We start from the raw sequence: 21,302 nt of genomic DNA on the forward strand, positions 1-21,302 counted from the left end.
AGCCCTTGACATTCACTGCCCAATCATGCATTGCGTCCCACCACGTTTCCGTTAATCCCCACTATGTCCAGGCTGGTGTCAGCCAGCAGGAGGGTGAGTTCCTCCTGCTTGTTACCCATACTACGAGCGTTTGTGTAGAGGCATTTGAGGCCTCCTGAGGATGTTTGTATTGACTCCCTAGTCCCAGCGTTACCCTGGCCCCTATCTCTTACCTGTTTGTTCGCTTCGCTCGTTGGTCTGGGCTGGGCTGTAGTGGGTGCTGTTTGGTCTGTGTGTTTACACTGAAGCATGTTGCTGTTGGGTTAATTCTGTTATTTATTACCAGTGTTCTTATCTTACCTCTTTTCTTTAGTTATCACTTTGGAAATATACTCAGTGTTTGCATCTCTCACTTAAAGTGCAATTTCTTTAAACTGAAAACACATAATTTTGTTAGCGTATTCTTGTATGACCCATTCTCAGATCCCTTTATTTTTGTTGCTCATTTCTGAACCCTACTACAGCGTCACTTCACTTCTTACAAAGCATTTTATAAAACATCTATAGGCACCTATTCCATACATTTAAAATTAAAATTTCAAAGTACAATATAAAAGGCTAGTTATTTCTCATAAAAAACCCAGTAAATATCCCCCAGCTAGTTAGCTTAAAGTGCAGTCCCTTCTACATGGCCAGAATTCTTAGTGGTTGGCACAGGTACTCTGCAGTGTGCTTAGAAGTTTTGGAAACCCAGGGTTGGTCTAAATCTCCCAGTCTGATCAATTAAGAAGTTCCATCATTCTGAGTGGGAGTCTGGTTTACTGTGGCTTCTCTGAGATTGGCAGTGGCAAGGAAAGATACAGTAACAAAGTATAATGCAGCTGTTAGAACTTTACTTTCCTGCCAACACCATTGTTTTCCAGGATTCAATGTCATATCTGATTCATCTAAGTTCTTCTGTCATTAGCAGGGAAAAAGTAAAGAGATTATTTTCCTGGTAATATTGCAGCTCTGGGGTGATGATTATGAGATCTTTCAGGTTAGCTAAGGAAAGACCAGCTTATAAGAGAAGAGAGGTAAAAGAAACATATATATATCTTTTACCTCTCTTCTATATATATATATATATGTGTGTGTGTGTGTGCTGGCCCTTGACTCCTGCTAAGTTGACAGAATGGTCTTAGGAATCTTTGGACAACCAGATGTATTGTTACTCATGAATATATACTTCCCCCCTTTGTCATTCAAAACAAACCCGGTGCCCACATATTAGTGTCTGCTGTGTATATCCTGATTGACATAGCATAGTCTCCATAACATAAATATTAGAAAAATACTTCTGTCTATTTATAAATATAGTTCTTAATATTTCTACCTTTGTAAAATATAGAAGATCTCTGGTATCCAGTAGAGCTGTGTGAAGCTTCGGTCGCTGATTCAATTCGGAATAGATTTGGCCCGGTTTGGCAGCCAAATCTCCAAATCAGAATCGAATCAGGAGACCCGTTAATCTCTCTGAAGCCTCCGATTCAATTGGAGACATTCGACAATTTGGTCATAGACACAGCTTTATATGTTTTTTTCTGTGTACCTCGAGGTAACAGGCATGGCTCTGAGATGGTGTGCGCGCTCAGTACTTCTGATCCACTTCTGAGTCTGCTGCTAAGCACGCAGGGCACCCCCCTGCTCGGCAACTGGTGCCTCCTGGGTCTGGGGAGGCACCTGGGGTCCCCCCATGGCCAAATGGCAAGCTGGGGGGGATCCCCCGCACGCTTGGCAGCAGACCCTCCCTCCCATACCATCTCGGCTTTCACGAGCCACGCCTGGTACATTGAGGTACATAGAAAAAATATAAAGCTGTGTCTGTGGCCGAATCGCTGATTCTCTGAATCGGAATTGAATCTTCAGATTTGGCCAGATCGAATCGGGGCAGTGATCTGAATCAGTGAATCAAATCACTGTCCCCTGAATCGGTCCGAATCCAAATTGAATACTGCCCGCTTCACACACCCCTAGTATCCAAGACCCAGCCTTATTCAGGACACTAACCAGCCTGACTTTGCTGATGTAGTCTGTTGTCAAAACTATAGTAAAAATTGAACCCTTTTCTATATAGGTTAGAGCGGAGGTTCCCAACCCCTGGGCTGCGAAGGGTTGGCTGCTGGTCCGCAGGAGGGTTGGCTGCCAGACTGGAAGTCCGGAAGTGACCAGCATACTGTGGAGTGGCAGCCAACCCTTTTTATACTAAATATAGAAAATAGTTGGCTCTGCTCCACAGTGTGACAGTCAGTTTGCCGGTCCACGAACTACAAAAAGGCTGGGAACCCCTGGGTTAGGGCACGAGGGATGAGGCGTTCTGGTTATGTTGAAACCCTGTTTCAGTAAGACCCATGCCTTTAATTTTTTGTTTCTTTTCATTAGTTTTAGTTTGGTATTTCTTGATATGTAAGGAAAGCAGTTATGTAAGTGAGAGAGTTTATTTTAAAATACTCCATCTTAAACTGTGGTGTATTTGTTGTTGTTAGCAGCTAGACAAGATTTTGTTTGATATACAATTACAGTAGTTCTTATGCAACTGATACTCCAGTCCTTAGTGCTTGATTTCTTGCCCAGTAAACCAAAATTTACCTCTAAAACCACTAATCCTGCTTAGCTGACTGTCTTTAACTTTTTAATATAACATTTTGGATTGAAACTGCACTGATTCTGCACTGCCTTTGTGGTTTGCACTTTGGAAATAGCCCTGTTCGATGTGTTAACACTCCCTCTAGTGGTGCAAGGGTAGTTCAGCAGAGTATCACAATTAGTAATGCAATGGGATTACCTCAATTTCATTTCCATATATCTCAGCTGGAGGTGGGGAGGGTTGGGGCTCCCTTTTAAACCTTGTTTCCAGAAACCTTTTTTCTTTTTAACTTTAAGGTGGAATTTTAGCGTTGGTCACTTTGAACTGCACTATGTCCCAGACATCGAATCTAGAGTGGGATATATTGAGAGCAATTTTAAATCAAGTATAAACAAAGAAGAGACTAAAATCATTTCGGATGTGGAGGAGCAGGAGGCTGTGATGAAGGATACAGTGATAAAGGTCTCAGTAGCCGACTGGAAGGTTATGGCTTTTAATAAACAGGGAGGACATCTGGAATGGGAATACCAGGTACTGAAGATGGCAAAGAATTAAATGTATAGCAATTGAAGTTTTACAGCCTTATAGGAAAATGTCATGCATCTTGAATTAGCAGACATCTGTCCAGGTTAAAAGTTGCATGTCTCCCTATACATTTTTTATTTAATTTTTGTATTTTTGGCTTGTTGATCAATTGCAAATTGAACCAGGGGCTCCAAGGGTAAGTGTTTCTTAGAGCAAATCTTGGGTTAATTTAAGAAGTAAATTTTAAAACTACCCTTTTCATACTCCTTCAGTTTTGCACTCCAATTGCTTCGGCATGGCTGGTTAAAGATGGCAAGGTTGTTCCAATCAGTCTCTTTGATGATACAAGTTACAGCTCTGACAGTGACATCCTAGAAGATGAGGAGGATTTTGTGGAAGCTGCCAGGGGAGCCACAGAATCCAGTGTCTATTTAGGTGAGATGCCTAATGCCTTTTATTGTTACCTTCTTGCCCTAGCAAAGCCACAGCAAATGGGTTGCTTAAAAGCCATGGATTGAGGTGAGAAGACCCTGTTAGGTTACCTACTCAAATACTATATATAGCACAGACCCTTTTACTAGTAAATCTTGTACTGAGCCCAATAACTTGGCATTTAGCTAAAGCATACCTTTCAGAAGTCTTTATTTGAAGAGGTCAACAAATGGAGAGGGCACTGCTTCCCTTCCTAGTTTGTTCCAGTAGTTAATTATCTTTGTTCTAGTTCTCACTTTGATGATTTTTTTTTTTAATGACTAACAGTCGCATTTGGTTTAGTTATTACCATGCTGATTTTTTTTCTCTTGGCTGGATGAGCAGAATTTTTAAGATCTGGTTCTTGGTGCAGAAATACTGTTCCAGATCTGAAATGTGCAGTCTGTGAATAATTTTTGCTTCTTTTTAAAATTTGCTGCATCAGTAAAACAGTGAGATTCTTGACTAGCAAGTTTGTGGAAACAAGAGTGCTAGAAGGCATGAGCTTAATTGTATCAAATTTACTGAAAACTTTGTGCAAAAACTCTATGGAGAAAATGTAGCTACCATTGCCCTGCTCTAATTAATGTGGACAATTCATGTAAGCTCCTAGCAGTTGTATAAATAACTCATTTGATTATTTCGACTTGCCTAAGGAGAAAAAAGTTTTGGTGTAAGGCTATGGGGTTTTTAGTTAAATATTTTGTTCAAAATGAAAGAAAGATGCCACACGTTCAAAATGCTTTCCCATTTTGACTAAAATATATACTTACATGTATCTTGTTATTTAGGAGCTATTTATAGAATTCTGAAACTATTTTAAAGCTAGGATTTAGGTAACGAGAAGCAGCATTCTTGTTCAATATGGACTTCTGTCCTTTTCAGATCCCTAGTCTTCATCATATTAAATCAATTTTTTACACTGACCACTGTGACAGAGTCACTATATATAAAAGAGGGCAACAGGAAGAATTGTGCTTTTTTTCCCCTTAAATCTTTCTGCCACTGCTGCACGGTGGATAAATGTGCTTCCCTGCTGTGTTTGTATTAATCGTTTAATTTCTGTAGACACCATGCTTAACACTATTATTACTCTTCTCACCAGAATGGAGGTCCACACATCATAGTTTTTAAGGGCAGAATCAAGACTACATCTGAAGCACTTCCAGTTTAATTGGCATGCTTAAAAATATGGTATTAAGCCCCAAAAGGGTGCTTCAGAAAGAGGGAGTAGGCTCACTGTGCAAATAATGCTTGGTTGTGATGATGTGCAACTCTTTTACGTTAGTGATGCATATTTTTTTCTAGCTTTCAGTGTAGATAACACCTTCTCCAAGTGTTAAGTACATAGTACTTGTTTCTTTGAGTGAGACTCCCTTGAAATGCTTTATTTACTTAAAAGGAACTACATACTCTTCACAATGGGGCTCTCTGCACAGTAGCTGCATTGTGGTGGGGCAGTAGGGGCTGCTACTATGCTGAGCTGCCTGGCCCAAAACCACACTTCGAGAGTCTCCCATGGGGCGCCTATGTCCAGCCGACCCCCTTCCTGGAGACCCTGTAAGCCTGCAGTAATGCTGCCACCACCCGGGCACTGGGCTCTGTTACGTCTCTGTGCAGCCTGGGGTACACAGACCCAGTAGACCTTGGAGTTGCTTAGCCCACCATGGTGTTTCGGGGTGCATTTTTTAGCCTGAAGCATTCAAAAGTAGTCTCCTGTACCATAGGAAAGTAAAAATGCCAAGCCCACCGTAGCTAGCCAAGCAAAGGGAGCTATAAAAGCTTGTCTCACCCTTCTCCTCTCAGATTCATAGCCAGGCATGCTAAGTCAGCTTTTATTGATCAAAGAGGGAGAGAATGGGGAAGTGGGGTACAGGACAGAGGAATAGTAAAAGAAAAATGTCTGGAATGAAACAATGTTTTGAGCCTTTCATCAAATATTGAGTTGAGTGACCCTTTTCATACGTGTCTGAACTACTTGGATCTAACTTCCTAACTAGTCTTCAGGCATACTCACTGAGTCAGGCAGATGGTAGCCTGAGGCCCCTGCTTTAGTTTGTTCCAAGATGCCTGCTGGAGGAAGAGAGACCCCAGACCAGGTGGCATGACCCTTAAATAACCTTTTTTGACCCCATCATGTGGTTCCAATCAGAACCAGGCATTATATGAACCCCGCTCATGCAGACTAAGCATTTCAAGAGTGGTCAGCAACCCCTGGTGAAGTGACCACTCACCAAACTGGTTCCACAGGTTCCTCAGAGGGAAACTTAAGACAAAGGGTCTGGACACAGTAAGGGGGGGATGGGAGGAAGCAAAACATACAGTGCAGCCAAGTTACACAGCAAAACAGACTGTGTATCACATGCATAACTCCCAAGCTGTGCTTGTCTGAGGAGCACAGAATGAGTAATAATTGGATAATCATTTCTCTGCTTCTGAAGGGAAAATTCACTTGAGCATTATGGAGTTGTTCTTTAAGTCCTCCATTTTCTCTCTTGAAATGCTAGGAGTCTTAAAACTACAGTCCTAATTGTGCAACTTGGTACTGAGGAAGGAGCTAAATCTTAAGGCAAATATGCTCTCTGGTTTATTACTCAGGAATGTATAGAGGCCAGCTGTACCTTCAGTCCTCAGTCAGAATTTCTGAAAAGTTCCCAACCAACCCAAAGGCTCTGGAATCCAGGAACGACAATGCAATTATCCCTCTGCCCAAAATTAAGTGGAAGCCTCTAATTCGTAAGTAACAATCTCAAAGTCTTCATGTTGTCGCCATCTCCTTTGAAAAGACAGTTCACTTAGTGTGATCTCCTTAAACTGTAGACACGGCCTTCCAGCTCAGATGTGATGATTGTGAACTACTTCAGAATCCACTTTTGTGCTTTATTAAGTCTTTTAGTCTTAAAAACATCTTTGCTTCGTTATAGGTAGTGACAGTCATTTTTTAGTAGTCAAATCTTCCACTGCCTCTAAATCAAAAGAGGATGTTCTAGTCCCATCAGAAATGAAAAATATATTTTCAGTGTCACAAATTTCATGTATTTGACTTGTGAATTGGTGTATAGATTTTGTTTGGTTTAGTTCTGGAAACAATGACTTTTTTAGAAATGTATCTCCTGGTTACTATTTTATTTGCGCAACTATTCATTTTTTTTTTAATTTGTATTTTTCTGTTGCTGCACAATTGGAATTTTCAAGGAAAGAATTATAGTGAGGAGACGGCAGAAAGGGTTTTTGACATTCATGGCTCTGTAAAAAGAATTTTTCTTTCTCTGACTAGATTCTCCCTCCAGGACTCCTGTATTGGTGGGGTCTGATGAATTTGATAAATGTCTCAGCAATGACAAATATTCTCATGAAGAGTACAGTAACGGAGCACTTTCGGTTCTACAGTATCCATATGGTATGTGTCAGTAGCAAGTTTTGGTACCTCTTGATGCATGAATTAATGCACCTGAAACAGACCAGAAAGTGGGTCAGTTTTTATATATAAAGTTCAATAAACATTCTTTTTTTAATCTTAATTGTTAAGTACGATAAACACTTGATCTTCTGAACCATTGAGCAAATGATAGTTAGGGGGAAAATGCATGCACTGAATTCTGCAATAGTCAAGCATACAGGGTTCATAAATTCTGCAAAGGAAACCTGGTAGGTTATAGAGTTTATGGATTTAGGTAACTGAACTTGTATAGAGTTTGATTGCTTAAATTTCTTCAAGATTGCCATTTTTTTTAAATCAGGGTATGTATAAATAGATAGTACAGTATATTTGTTTTAATAAATAACAATACTTCTTAAAATACTTCTCTGGTGCAGTGTTTTACAACACTAAGGACAAACTTGTTTGTCCACAAATAGAATTTCATAATAGTTTGGTGTAAATAAACTTTGTATTCTTTTTCTTTTAAACAAAGACAATGGTTATTATTTGCCCTATCACAAAACAGAGAGGAACAAACGAAGCACTCAGATCACTATTAGGTTTTTTGATAATATGAACTACAAGAATATCCGTAAGAAAGATCCTGTTCTGCTTCTGCATTGGTGGAAAGAAATAATTGGCACCATTTTATTCTGCATTGCGGCCACAACTTTCATTGTACGCAGACTCTTCCATCCCCATCCTCATAGCAGAGTAAGCATCTTATTTTAATCCTGTTACTTAATCAGTCTTTGCTAGGCTTTTCTCTTGGTTTCAGGCTTAAGTGTACAGATATGTAAGTAAATTATTAATGAAATTAGGGAAAGAAAACTTGCTTTTTAAAACTGATTTAAAGAAAGCCATTGGCTGTAGGATATAAGATTTGCTTAGTAACTGCATGAAGTAAATAGATTGTTTTAGTCATTTTTGCAGTCTTTAGAAATGTTTATTGATTTTTTTTTTTTTCCCATCTGTATGCTTAGCAGTATAAGGTAGTCTCTGTTTTTCTTGGTAGTGTAAAGGACTTGTTTTTTTAACTCTTGTCAGCAGCGGAAGGAATCAGAAACACAATGTCAGACTGATAATAAATATGAGTCAATTGGTGGTGAGAGTAAAGATAACAGCTGGAGTGACATTAAGAACTCAGGATATGTGTCAAGGTGAGATTCATTCATCCCAGTTCAACAGAATAATCGAAGCACTAGTCCATGTGAGAACTAGTTCTGTCCAGCAGATTCTATCATTGATTCTTACCTGCTCTAGTTTTTCTGTCCCATATGAAAACTGACAGATGTTAATGCAGCTCATAAACTTTGGGCCTTAGCTCTGCATTATCAGTGGGAGGCTGCAGTTATGGTCATTCTAAGCACTCATCAGGTGATCATATACCATTTGTATGTGATAGTCTAATGATAGCTGCCTGCAGAGACGATCCCAGGAGGGTGTGGGGCCTGGGGCAAAGCAGCCTGCGTGGGGCTCCCATCCCATAGCACACTTACACCAGGGAGCAAAAGCTCTGGCACACCGGATGCAGTGGGAGGGGTGGCAGCCAGAACTTCTGGCCAGAACAGGCAAAGAGCTGTCCAACCTGCCAGGCGGGTGGGCGGGCTAAACTTCAAACAGGGCAGCCACGGCCTCTCTGCCCAGCTCTGTGGGGTCCCCCAAAGTGCGGGACCCAGGGCAGTTGCCTCGATTTGCTCCCTCACCCATCATGAGACAGCCCTGGCTGCCTGGACTGAAATGATAAAAAGATCCTTGAAGTCTTCATATCAGTGTTTACCAGGAGAGCCTGTTAATGTGTTTATGAATTATAGTGAGAAGGAGCCAGATGTTGCTTTAATCTGGAAGGTGGAACAGGTGTTTTGAGACATACTGTAAGCAGCTCTGCTGTTGTTTTTGAAGAGCACTAAAAACACATAGCAGGGAAATATGTTATCTGTAGAAAACGTGGACTAATGGAAAAAGGAGGTTGCATTATTGGAATGCCATAACCTACTACAGTTAAGAACTGGAGCCTCTCAAATAAGGACTGGAAGGAAGAGGGAAATGGTTGGTTTTTGTATTTAGAAGGAGTTGTGTGTGGAGGAGATCTTGCAACAAAAAGCATTTTGAGAAAATGGCCACTTTTGGGGGGGGGGAGTCTATAGAAACTACTGAGAAAACTGACCCTGGTTTGGCTGTACGTGATGAAATGAAAACTTACACTAAAAGTCTAACATTCACAGTAAGCAGAAATGTAATACTCTGGAAAGTGTGTGTGATTTGTTTGTATAGCAGTATCTCATATAGGTTGTGGTTGAAATTAGGGGCTATGCTAAGCACTATACAGGCACATAATGTATTAAGTCAGTCTTTACTCTCATGAGCTTTCAGTTTCCCATTGACAAGGTAAGGTGAGAAAGGACAAGCCAAGGCGCAGAGAGGTGAAGTGGCTTGCCTAGTATCTTGGAGTCAGTCCTGCTTTGGTTGGCTTCCCCCCCCCTCCCAGATACTCGCTAACTAGTTGATTTCTTTTCAGATATCTAACAGATTTTGAACCAATTCAGTGTCTGGGTCGCGGAGGATTTGGAGTAGTCTTTGAAGCCAGAAACAAAGTAGATGATTGTAACTATGCTATCAAAAGGATCCGTCTACCTAACAGGTAATGACCAAGCTTTTTCATAAAAGTTAATAAACTGTGGGTTCCAGACTTGTACTGTTATGAGCAGCTCAGCTGATCACCTGGACCTCATTAGATGAGGATAAATAAAGCAGTTTTTATTAGGCTTTAACCTGATTGAGTCCTGGCATCAGAGTTGACTTATGTACTCCAACAGAGTGCTGGCCCTTTTGCCTACAACTGTGAAGTACTGTCAGGACCTGCTTTTGCAGTAGGATCCTTGAGAAGATGGTGGTGCTGCATGAGAACTGTCAAACTCCATGAAGAATGGAGCCTTTGGGAATGGGACCTTTTATTTTCAGCACTACTAATTTGCTTGCTTTTCCCCATCTTCTCCTAACTTTCTGCTTCACCTTTTTTCTCTCCCCTGCCCCTTTTCTCCCCATAGCTCACTTTTCTGATTCTTAATTTGTTTCATTTTCTGGTTCCACAACCCCTGCCTTTCTTTCAGCCTTAGGTGGTCAAGTCAAGCTGCTGAATTAACCTACACAGAGATTACAGCACTTCCTTTTAGTATGAGATGGGAGACTACTTCTGGAAATCTCAAGTTAGAGCAGCAAGAGGCAGGCCAGTAGAGCAAGGGGAAAACTCTTAAATGAAGCACTTTTTAAATTGTTAAGAGAGCTGTAATTCCATACCTGTAAATTTAGGATAATCATGACTTGCTCTTACAGAGTTCTGTTGTGCAAATACTATCTAAACTAACTTTTTAGATTTTTTTTTACTACAAATGTTGTATTTTCTGGTCCCATGATGAGGATGAACAGAATTGAGGGAACAGTGGCTCTAGAGAGGGCACTTGCCATTTAATGTCCTTGATGCTAGCATGGTTTAACTGTGTGTGTGTGTGTGTGTGTGTGTGTGTGAGAGAGAGAGATCTGCTGTCCCCATAAACAAACAGAAACAAGATGAGACATACTTAGTCTCACCCTTTGTCATCCTTTAGTTGAGAGAGAAAATGCTAGGTGTGTTTATAAGGCCTAAGCATAGCTGCCCCTACAATGCGCCTTGTCCTGTAGAGTAAGACCGGGGACTTGAAAACAGACATGTCTTATGCTCGTCCAGAGCACCACCACTAAGACAGTCCATACTGGCATAGTCTGTTATGGGTTCATCTCTAATGCATAGATAATCTGCAAAAATGCCTACATAAAACAGTTGGTTTATACAATTTAATCTTTTTTCCATCCAGGGAGTTGGCTCGTGAGAAGGTGATGCGTGAAGTTAAAGCATTGGCTAAACTCGAGCACCCGGGCATTGTTCGATATTTTAATGCATGGCTAGAGGCACCACCTGAGCGATGGCAGGAAAAGATGGATGAACTCTGGCTAAAAGATGACGGGTAACTTGTTTAGTTTTATTAAGTGAGATTGTTCAATGGTAGATTAAGAGAACTGATGCTCTGTACCAGAAGGATACAAAGTTCACTCAATAAAAGAGATAGCTATGATTATTTCAATCTAAAGTTGCATAGTTATATAGCAGATTATAAGTATATTATATCCGGTGTAAAGTGTTTCTCTATCCTATGTCATCTTCCCTGTTATTAAGGTCCTTGTGGGGGAGGGGGATTGTCCTAAAGCCCTTTATTTGATTTTAGTGTTTGAGTCTGTGAAGTTATATGCTTTTTGCTGATGTGATTTTAAACGTTCCAACTTTGGCTTCCAAACTACATATTCCAAAGAACTTCTACTGTCTACTTGGTTGTTCACTTCCTTTACTGGTTGATTTATCTTAGATCACAGTGCTTTTTGATCCATTAGTAGGTTCAGTGAGTTTACACTGAAATAAAATTCATGTCCTGTAGTGGCAAATTTATAAAGTATACAGAATGTCAAGAGAGAAAAATGGAAATGAGTATGAGAGAGGAGAAGTATAAAAATGAGAATGAAGAAGAGGGAAAGAAAAATGGAACAACATTGGCTGAAGGTAGAAAGGGAAAAATTAAAGATTATGGACCAGTAAGTTCTTATTATAACTTTGGAGTTCGTTGAATAAATTTACTGTACAGCATTAGCAGTTTGCAGTTGGATCCTCAAAAAATCATGCTTGTAATGTCAGTTTTAACACTTCTGATAGTTTAATCCCTTTGTGCTACAGGAAAAGCTTGATAGCATGTGGGGAGCTCAGAGGTGCTGCCTGTTAATTTCATTGAGGGCATTTTAAGATGCTTGCTGGATGAAGTACTTCACAGCATATTTCTAGCATAATGGAAAAATGGTGTTCTCAGTAAGAAATGTAAATGAAGGATAGAAGCAGTAACTCTTGCTGAGTTTAGTAATTGTTATTAGCAAGCTTCTTTCTCCTATCAAACCTAATGGGAATGTTTAAGCAAACATAGCAAAGAATTAGTCTGCAGAAATGCATTTAGAATAAAGTTTTCTGGTGTATTGATCTGTATTTCTCTTTTTTTAGTACTGACTGGCTACTCAGTTCTCCCAGTACAATGGATGTGCCATCATTTAAAAAAAGAACAGAGCCATTCTCTTCCAAGGAACACATTGAAGTTATTACTACTTCATCCCAGAGAGTTCAATCTTTCTCTGTCGGGATAGCTTGTGGCCAGTCTGATTCATCCGGGAGCCAGTTCTCTCCACTGGAGTTCTCTGCTGCTGATAACAGAGACTTACACAAGTCAGGAGATCCAATGTTAAACCTGCAGGACAGCGTACTTACAGACTGTGATGTGGAGGACAGTATTGCTGATGAGAATGACCCAGGCCATTCCTTTGAACTTTGTCCTCCAACTATGGCCACTGTACGCCTGAGAGAGAGGACCTCTTCCTCCATTGTGTTTGAGGATTCTGGCTGTGATAATGCTTCTGCTAAGGAAGATAACAAAATTGATGCTTCCCATGATGACAGCCTCTCTGAGGAAAAAGCAACAAATACAAAAGATTCTGATAACAGGAAATCTCCTTCACGAAGCTCTCTGTCCATTTCTCCACCAAGACCAACAAGTTTAAGCCTGGACCTTTCTAAAAAAACTGCAGAAAATGTCAAACCCTCCTCACCAAAAGTGTATCTGTACATCCAGATGCAGCTCTGCAGGAAGGAGAACCTCAAGGACTGGATGAGCAGAAGATGCTCCATAGAGGAGAGGCAAAGGACAGAGTGTTTGCAGATATTCCTGCAGATAGCTGAGGCAGTTCAGTTTCTCCATAGTAAAGGATTAATGCACAGGGACCTCAAGGTTTGTATGGACAAGGATTGCTGTAGAACTTATGTTAGCTATCTAGCTCTTGCATCTTTTACTATTGAGCGTGCTCCAGTGAGTTGCATATGCCACTGTTGCATGGTGAATCCCCATCACAGTTGTCACCGTGCCCTCGGGCAGGTGTTTTCTCTCTCACCCTCTGGGAGCTTATCCTTATTGCAGCAGTAGCTCCAGTTATGTACATTCAGGTCAACTCCTCTCCGTTTAATCTTGCTCACAGGAGAGCGGTCTCCCTGAAAATACTCGAAGGACCCATTGTGGTATAATAAGCAGCACCGAGTGATCGGCCCTCTACTGTGTTCCTGGCTAGAGCTTCAGCAGCACTTGCCTCAGGTCTTTCCTTCAGATGCAGTAGACCAGGGCTGTCCAAGTAGGTTATATCCAACCTAAAAGGGGCTAATGTGCAGCTTGTGGACTCCTGCCTGGTTGCTGCTCCTTTCATTGCTCCTGCTTTTGTAGTGGTGGCTAGAAGCACAGGGTTCTCTGGGACAGGACACCACAGCCACAGACAGCCCAGTAGGCTCTATAGCCAGACAGCAGGGGAGAGGCTTGGGCTGCCCATTCAGCAGGGTTGGGGGATTGCATTTCTCAGGAGGCAGTGGCAGGGCGAGTGGGCTAACACTGCCTGTATGGCAGCGGCAGGGTAGAGAGAGTCACCCATCCAGTGGCAACAGCAGGGCCAGGGTGGGGAGAGATGAGAAGGGGGCTTGTGTGTGATGGGGCTCCAGGAGCCCACATGGAAAGTTGTCCCTGCAGCATGTGGCCCAGGGTCGTGACTCATGTGGTGTGCAGCTCCTGACCACTTTGAAGCTGGACAACCCAGTCATAGGCAATATCTCCTGCGTCTATAGGGGTGTTGTGGGCCTTCGTTAATGTTTATTCAGAGCTTTGGAACTGCACTACACCAAAAGGTAGTGACTAATTGTTGCAATTAGAGTGCTTTATTGGAATCTTCCTAAGTGCCACAAGTTAGCATGCATTCATTACTTAGTTCATGCTGCCTACTTCCAGAGTTTACGTGATGCTACCATACATCTTATTTTATTGTTGAGCTCTAAGGTAAAGCAAGCTTCCATTTTAACACCTGTGCAAAATGAACCAAATCATACTAGTTTGGCAGCATATTGCTTCTCTGTGCTTACAAGAGGTATAAAAAGTATGTGCTAGAACATCAGGTGAAACATTTTTAAGTGTTCTGGATGTAGTCTTTCTGGACTTTAGGAAGGCCTTTGACACTCTCTCACAACATCCTCATTAAAAAATTAGGCAACTGTGTTTTTGACGCCTACACAGTCAGATGGGTCGCAAATTGGATGAAGGGCCACATCCAGAGAGGTGGTGGACAGCTTGTTTTCGACCTGGAGGGAGGTGGGCAGCGGGGTTCTCCAGGGCTCAGTCCCGCTCTGTTTGACATCATCATCAGCGACTTGGACAAGGGGGTACGAGGCGGATACAGGACCTGAACCCGTTCAGCCTTCACAAAAGAAGGTTGAGGGGGGATCTAGTTGCCTGTTACAAACAAGTCAGAGGGGACCAGCAGGCATTGGGGGAGTCTCTGTTTCCCCGTGCACTACCAGGAGTGACCAGGAATAACAGTCACAAGCTGGCAGACAGTAGATTCAGGCTAGATATCAGGAGGCACTACTTCACGGTCAGGGCGGCTAGGATCTGTGACCAACTTCCAAGAAAAGTGGTGCTGGCTCCTACTCTGGGGGCCTTTAAGAGGAGGTTAGATGTACACCTTGCTGGAGCCGTTTGACCCCAGTACTCTTTCCTGCCGTGGCAGGGGGTTGGACCGATGTGAGGACGCAGTCAGGAAGGCTAACCGCACCTTGCCATGCATCCACAGATGCATCACGAGCAGGTCCAAGGAGCTGATCCTCCCCCTCTATGCGACATTGGTCACGCCACAGTTGGAGTACTGTGTCCAGGTCTGGGCACTGCACTTCAGGAGGAATGTGGACAGCATCGAGAGGGTCCAGAGGAGGCCACTCGCATGGTTGGGGGCAGCAGGGTAGGTAGGCCCTATGGGCAGAGGCTACGGGACGGGACCTGAACCTGTTCAGCCTCCACAAAAGAAGGTTGAGAGGGGATCTGGTGGCCACCTATAAACTTGCCAAGGGGGACCAGCAGGCTGTGGGACAGTCCCTGTTCCCCTGAGCACTACCAGGAGTAACAAGGAACAATGGTCATAAGTTGCCTGAGAGTAGATTCAGGCTAGATGTCAGGAGGCGCTACTTCATGGTCAGGGCAGCTAGGAGCTGAAACCAACTTCCAAGGGAAGTGGTGCTCGCTCCTACCCTGGGGGTCTTCAAAAGAGGCTAGGCAGTCACTTGATGATCTGCTCAACCCTACCAGCTATGAAACTATGAATTCCAGCGCCAATGCCAAACACAATAGTTCAGCTCATCTGAAGGACCTGTAATCTTCTGGTATCCTAAAAAACATTACAACTGGAAGGAAATGTTGTACACTAGAGCTGTCCAACTTATGGTCTGCAAGGGGTTATGTTGTGGCCCCCCAGGTCCTGGCCCCCTCTCCTCACTAACCCTGGCTGCAGCAGCAGCCAGACTCTGGGCTCCCCTCCCTCTTCCAGCTTCTGCTTCCTGCTCCTGCCCCAGGGGCTGAGACAGTGCAATGCAGGTTGCTGAGGGTGTGCATTGGGGTGTCTGTGTGATGTAGTAGCGGGGAGTACCCACACGGCCTGGGGTAGCTTATCCCCTGCCCTGATGAACCGCCCGTTGATGCAGCTTCTGGGCCATGCAGCCCCTGGCCTGTTAGAACAGTGGTTTTCAATCTGTGGTGCATGGACCCCTGGGGGTCCACAGGCTGTCTAAAAAGTCCACGAAAGATGACTGATCAGTCAGAAGTATGTGAATACCCACACTTACAATTCAAAGGGGTCCACACCTCCATTCAAAATGTTTTAGGGAACCACAAATGGAAAAAAAGTTTGAAAACCATGGATTTAGAAGTTGGACAACTTCGTTGTACACTATTAGAAAGCTACTGCAATATTTGTTTCTAGGCCTGGTGATTTGAGATACAGAGATCATGCATACCTCCAGTTAGCATTATACTTTTTCCCTCCCATTCCAGTTCTGATCTCAGTTAGCAACTGCTGTCTATAGAACATCAAGCACTTGACAAAGCAGAATTTGCTGATAAACTTAGTTACTGTTTGTACCTTCAGTGGGGCTCCTAGTGAAATCTCTGAGACCCTAACTCTTCCACTGTTGCAGATTGTATAGGCAGGTATTTCCTGTTCTCTGAGGATGTAACAAGGCCAAATTTGGACATGGAATAAAAAGATAAATTCCGTTTTTTTCTTTTAATCTTGCCTGTGATGTAGCTTTTCAAACCTAGAAAGAGTAACCATTTTCTACATCAGCAAAAGCAAGTGAAGAGCAGATAGATGCCTTTTCAGATTTGCTGAGGAAAGGAGTTGCAGGTTAGTGAAACTGCTGGTTTAAAATTTATTCATATATAGATTTATAGATGTAGGATCGGAAGGGACCTAAGTAGATCTTCAAGTCTGACCCCTGCCCTGGGCAGGAGAGAATACTGGGCTTATGACCCCAGCTAGGTGCTTATCTAGCCTCCTCTTAAAGACCCCCAAAGTAGGAGCCAGCATCCCTTCCCTTGGAAGTTGGTTCCAAATCCTAGCCGCCCTGACTGTGAAGTAGTGCCTTTGGATGTCCAGCCTGAACCTACTCTTGATCAACTTACAGCTGTTATTCCTTGTTACTCTAGGAGGTGCCCTGGGGAACAGGGTCTCTCCCATTCCCTGCTGGTCCCCCGGTAAGTTTATAAACAGCCACCAGATCCCCTCTCAGTCTTCTCTTGTGGAGGCTGAACAGGTTCAGGTCCCGTAGGATCTGCCCTGCTGTCCCTGGATCATGCGAGTGGCCCTCCTCTGGACCCTCTCCATGTTGTCCACATCCCTCCTGAAGTGCGGCGCCCAGAACTGGACACAGTACTCCAACTGCGGCCTGACCAGTGCCGCATAGATGGGGAGTATCACCTTGGACCTGCTTGTGATGCATCTGTGGATGCATGACAAGGTGTGGTTAGCCTTCCTGAACACATCCTCACCTTGGTGGCCCATTTTTCATTTTGGAATCAATAATGACTCCAAGATCTCTTTCTGCCACTGTGCTTTTGAGAAGGGAGTTCCCCAGCCTGTAGGTATGCTGCTGGTTCTTCCTGCCCAGGTGCAGTACCTTGCACTTGTCAGTGTTGAATCCCATCCTGTTCTCATTTGCCCACCCCTGTAACCTGTCCAGGTCCAGCTGTATCCTGTCCCTCCCTTCTAGCATGCCCAGCTCGCCCCAAATCTTAGTATTGTCAGCAAATTTGAACAGGGTGCTTTTCACCCTCTTGTCCAAGTCGCTAATAAAGAAATTGAACAGTGCAGATTTCAGATTTCCAGTCTGTTTACAGACTTTGGAAACAACTGAAAACATAAACTCAGCAGAAGTGCACACACTCATATTTGAAAGATTTAGCAGTGTCTTCTTTTAAGAATGTGTCTTAAGCTAATGCTGCATTTCCAGAATTATTATAATCGATACTAGCATTTGAGAGTCACACTGGTGTGAGCTAGCCTGATGTCATGGTGACAGAAATGGAAGCTATTCTCCCTGCTGGCCTGAGATGTCACATTTGGACTGTATTGGCAAGGAGTTGGGCACACGAACGTAGAAGTATGTCTGGTAGTTTTTAGAATAGGCTTAGGGTGAGCTGAATCGGGCTGTAATATCTTGAAGGCAATTGTGTGACAAGAAAGGAAACCAAAAGTCCTGTTGGATGGGGAATGTTGCGGCCTTGGGTTCCACTCCCAGTGCTAGTTATACCAGGCCAGTTAAACCATCTTCCAGAGATGCAGTTTGTTCCATTGGTTACATGGAAAAGCAGACTTCTGTGCCCTAGAAACATCCTTGTCTTGACCAAAGAATTTGATGGAACCATTTCTTTGGGCATCTGGCTGACCACCACATCCCTCCAGCTTAGTTTCTCTGTGACATGTTATCTTCAATCAGAGTCCACAGCCCAATTTTATTTTTCTCTTGAGCAGCCATTCCTCATCTACTCAGTGACTCACTGTCATTTGTCATTTGTCCATATTTGGTAGTTTAATGCATCTTCAATGGCTAGAAGCTATGGGAAACAGGAAAAAAATAATTTGTTCTTTGGATTTGAATATTTATTTCCTCTTTCCCTTTTGTCATCTTCAAGAAATGAGCAAGATTTCATATTCCTCTTTCTGCACACTTGCAAGTGGAAGAAAACTTGCAGCTATGCTATATAAAACCCAAATGCAGGAATCTGCGCCTAGGTGGCTACTAATTGAAATAAGGATTTTGTAGAGGAAGAGAGAGTTCTTCCATGGGGATAAAGGCCATAAAATAACTTTATGGATAATCCAGTGATGTTCTGTGTTTTACTAGATATGAATTATCCTGCTGTAAAGAACATCTGAGGCTGATGTTAAGGGCATTCATTTAGGAAAATATTGTAGGAAAGACCTTGAGGCCAAACACTAAATTTCATATTTGGGGTACAGTTGTTACAGACTTTACAAGGTGTCCGCTGTATAGATATTTCTGCTGTGGTCATCACAGCACTGTCAGACTTTTTAATAGATAAAATGTTTAGGGAGACTTGTTTCTCCTCTCTTCCTCCCCTGTCTCACCCAGTGGGTGGCTGTTGTGAAAAAGCCAAGACTGGGGGTTGGCATGGGAGCTGAAGGAGGTTGGATTTGCAGTCATTCTTTATTCTGTGCAAGATCATTCCCAAACTTCAGATTTATTGAGAGAGCCCTTTTGGCTGGCTCCACAGTTTGCCCTTCTCAGTGGAAATGTCTCATGCCTTCCCAGCCTTGAACATCCTGATGCTTGGAAGGGAACATATTTCTGCACCTCTTCATACTAATCATATCACCTCTGTCTGGCTCTGTTCCCAGGATTTGGTTCTGATTCTTGGGACACCCTTTCTTTGTCTAAAATAACTCCTTTTTATCTGGAACAGGGTGAGAGGAACTCTATTGTGGATATAGTCAGAGTAGAGAGTTACAGAAGTATTTTAAAAAATGCAGTTGTAGTATGTTATTTAGAAGTAACCTTCCCTTATTCAGATTCATAGTTTCATAGTTGGTAGGTCGGCAGGGACCTGAGCAGATCATCAAGTCCGACCCTCTGCCATGGAGGGTCTTTCAGCCAGAGTGCACCCCTGTGTGTATATGCCAGAAATAATTGTAGTTATGGGTCAGTACCTGTATGGTTTGCCTTTGCTCCTCTTTATAAAGCAACTACATTTCAATGTGTTTCCTACCTTTCTTTTTTCATGTTCTTGTGACAAGGTATTTAGCAGAATTTGCAGATACACCGTGAGCTTCAGGTAGTAAGAACTGTGTTTCCTGACAGTTCATAATGCAAAGGCAGAGCTGAGATGCTGCTGTTATTTACCGTGTATATGTGGTCCATAAACTGAATGCTTCTCTGCCTAGATAGCTGGGATTCTTAGTATGCCCTCCCAAGTAAATTGTTTTCGTTTTTTTTTCTACTGCAGTGTTGGCAGTGCCTTCTTCCTTTAATCAAACTTCTTTCCTAAAGCTTATGAAGTGAAGAGGCTTTTGCTTCTTGTTTCTGAATATTATTTTATCTTGCCTGTTGGTTTTTCAGCCTTCCAATATATTTTTCACAATGGATGACATAGTGAAGATTGGGGACTTTGGACTGGTAACTGCTATGGACCAAGATGAGGAGGAAGAATCTGTTCTTACACCAATGCCAGCCTATGCCAGGCACACAGGACAAGTGGGGACTAAACTTTACATGAGCCCAGAACAGGTGAGGCTTTTCTCAAACTTCACACATGGAAGTAACTAAGAAAAGCACTTGTAATTGGGGCTTCACTGTCTTCCTGGCCATGGACATGTAGAAATACAGTGTCTTCTGGGTGATCGCAGAGAATTCTTAGTAACGATAGATAATAGGTTGCCCATTGAATGTACGGTGACTGTGATAGCTGCCCTCATGTAATAGCAGCACCCCTGAATATTGCTTCAACATGTTGAAAAATAACTTCGTGTTGTAACGACCACATACATATTTCAGAAGAGAGGGATTCAAAAAAGATTTCTCTTAAAACAGGAGCGTCAAACACAACCGGCCCTATGTACCATCTGAGAAAGTAGGTTGTTGCATATAAAAGCTCATGTCTTTCTGAACTAGTAATTCTATTAAGGTGCCATGCTGTCCTGCCTTTTGCCTGTTCTTAGTTTGGAATATTTTAATTTGATCTGATAAGAATTAGTCTTGTGCTTCAGATGGGGCCGTCAGTCTGAATTGAATTCTGATACTGCTAGTTTCAGCACTCTTTAATTATTGTAAAAATTAGGTTTGTGAAAATAATGTACCTGAGTAGAGATGATTATTTTGATCCTGTCTTAAAACAGGACAGGAAGGTAAAACCTGAGTAGTATGATAGACTCCATCAGCCCTTCACAGAATTAATCATTTGGATGTGTTTAACTGACTGGTGGTGTATGATTTTTATGTGTGTTGCTGAATTCTGTGAGCTGTGCCATTAACATGAACTTGATTCTGGCTTTCCAGATTTATGGGAACACATATTCACACAAAGTGGATATCTTCTCTTTGGGACTGATTCTCTTTGAGCTGCTTTACCCCTTCAGCACTCAGATGGAAAGGATCAAGGTAGATATACTTGTAGAAAAGAAGCAATTCTCAGTTTTTCTCTTTTTATTTAAAATGTGCTGTGTAAAAATGTCTTAACATGCATTTGTAAGAGTTACTCAGCAATAAAACAATGCAGCATTTGCTTTCAAGTATAATAAAGCATAGCTTTGGTGTCAGCCTTGAAGCAGAACACCATGTAGCAGTAGGCGTGAACTGCACACACGAACAAGTGGAACAGATTTTATGCAGTCATTACTTAATGAGAGTTTTGATGTTGCTGACCTATGTAACAGAAGATGAGGAACCAGAACTTAGTGGAGCCAAGACATCGAATTAGTTTCTGATTTCAAAATAGCCACTGTGGCTTTGGAGTCTTGGATCTGTACATGTGCATGCTACCTTTTCTTTTCCTCCTCGTTTTTTTTCCCCAAACACCCAGTGAAGTTCTGGTTACTTTTCTTTTTGTACAATCCCAGTCAAGTCAGAACTTCCATACTGCAAAGCATGCTTCCCTGCCTTTCTAGCAGTTGGTTGATTGATTCTCTGTTTTCTTAACCATGAATTTAGGGAGTGTAACGGTTTCTGCTACCATCTGCTGGCTTGTAATTCTCACTGAACAATGTTCATTGGAACTGCTAGGAAGAGGCAGCACTTAGAAAATAGAGTGTAGATTCCTTCCTTCTCCGTGGGATTAGGTTCAC

General features: G+C 42.5%; 1 protein-coding gene across 3 annotated transcripts in view; it reads left to right on the top strand.

Annotated features, from left to right (window-relative positions):
* Positions 1 to 21,302, top strand: part of EIF2AK3 (eukaryotic translation initiation factor 2 alpha kinase 3) — a 44,346-nt gene that overhangs the window by 18,460 nt on the left and 4,584 nt on the right. The window contains exons 4-14 of one of the 3 annotated variants that reach the window (XM_019553099.1): positions 2,902 to 3,136; positions 3,403 to 3,565; positions 6,200 to 6,337; positions 6,879 to 7,001; positions 7,516 to 7,736; positions 8,073 to 8,182; positions 9,541 to 9,663; positions 10,874 to 11,023; positions 12,097 to 12,874; positions 19,582 to 19,749; positions 20,518 to 20,619. In XM_019553099.1, coding sequence (XP_019408644.1) covers positions 2,902 to 3,136; positions 3,403 to 3,565; positions 6,200 to 6,337; positions 6,879 to 7,001; positions 7,516 to 7,736; positions 8,073 to 8,182; positions 9,541 to 9,663; positions 10,874 to 11,023; positions 12,097 to 12,874; positions 19,582 to 19,749; positions 20,518 to 20,619 — 2,311 coding nt within the window. Of the gene's footprint in view, positions 1 to 2,901; positions 3,137 to 3,402; positions 3,566 to 6,199; positions 6,338 to 6,878; positions 7,002 to 7,515; positions 7,737 to 8,069; positions 8,183 to 9,540; positions 9,664 to 10,873; positions 11,024 to 12,096; positions 12,875 to 19,581; positions 19,750 to 20,517; positions 20,620 to 21,302 lie in introns of all 3 variants that reach the window. The other 2 variants (XM_019553097.1, XM_019553098.1) reach the window with 2 other exon arrangements.

Source organism: Crocodylus porosus, unplaced genomic scaffold, assembly GCF_001723895.1.
Source record: "Crocodylus porosus isolate Cpor-Errol unplaced genomic scaffold, CroPor_comp1, whole genome shotgun sequence".
Lineage (NCBI taxonomy): Eukaryota > Metazoa > Chordata > Crocodylia > Crocodylidae > Crocodylus > Crocodylus porosus.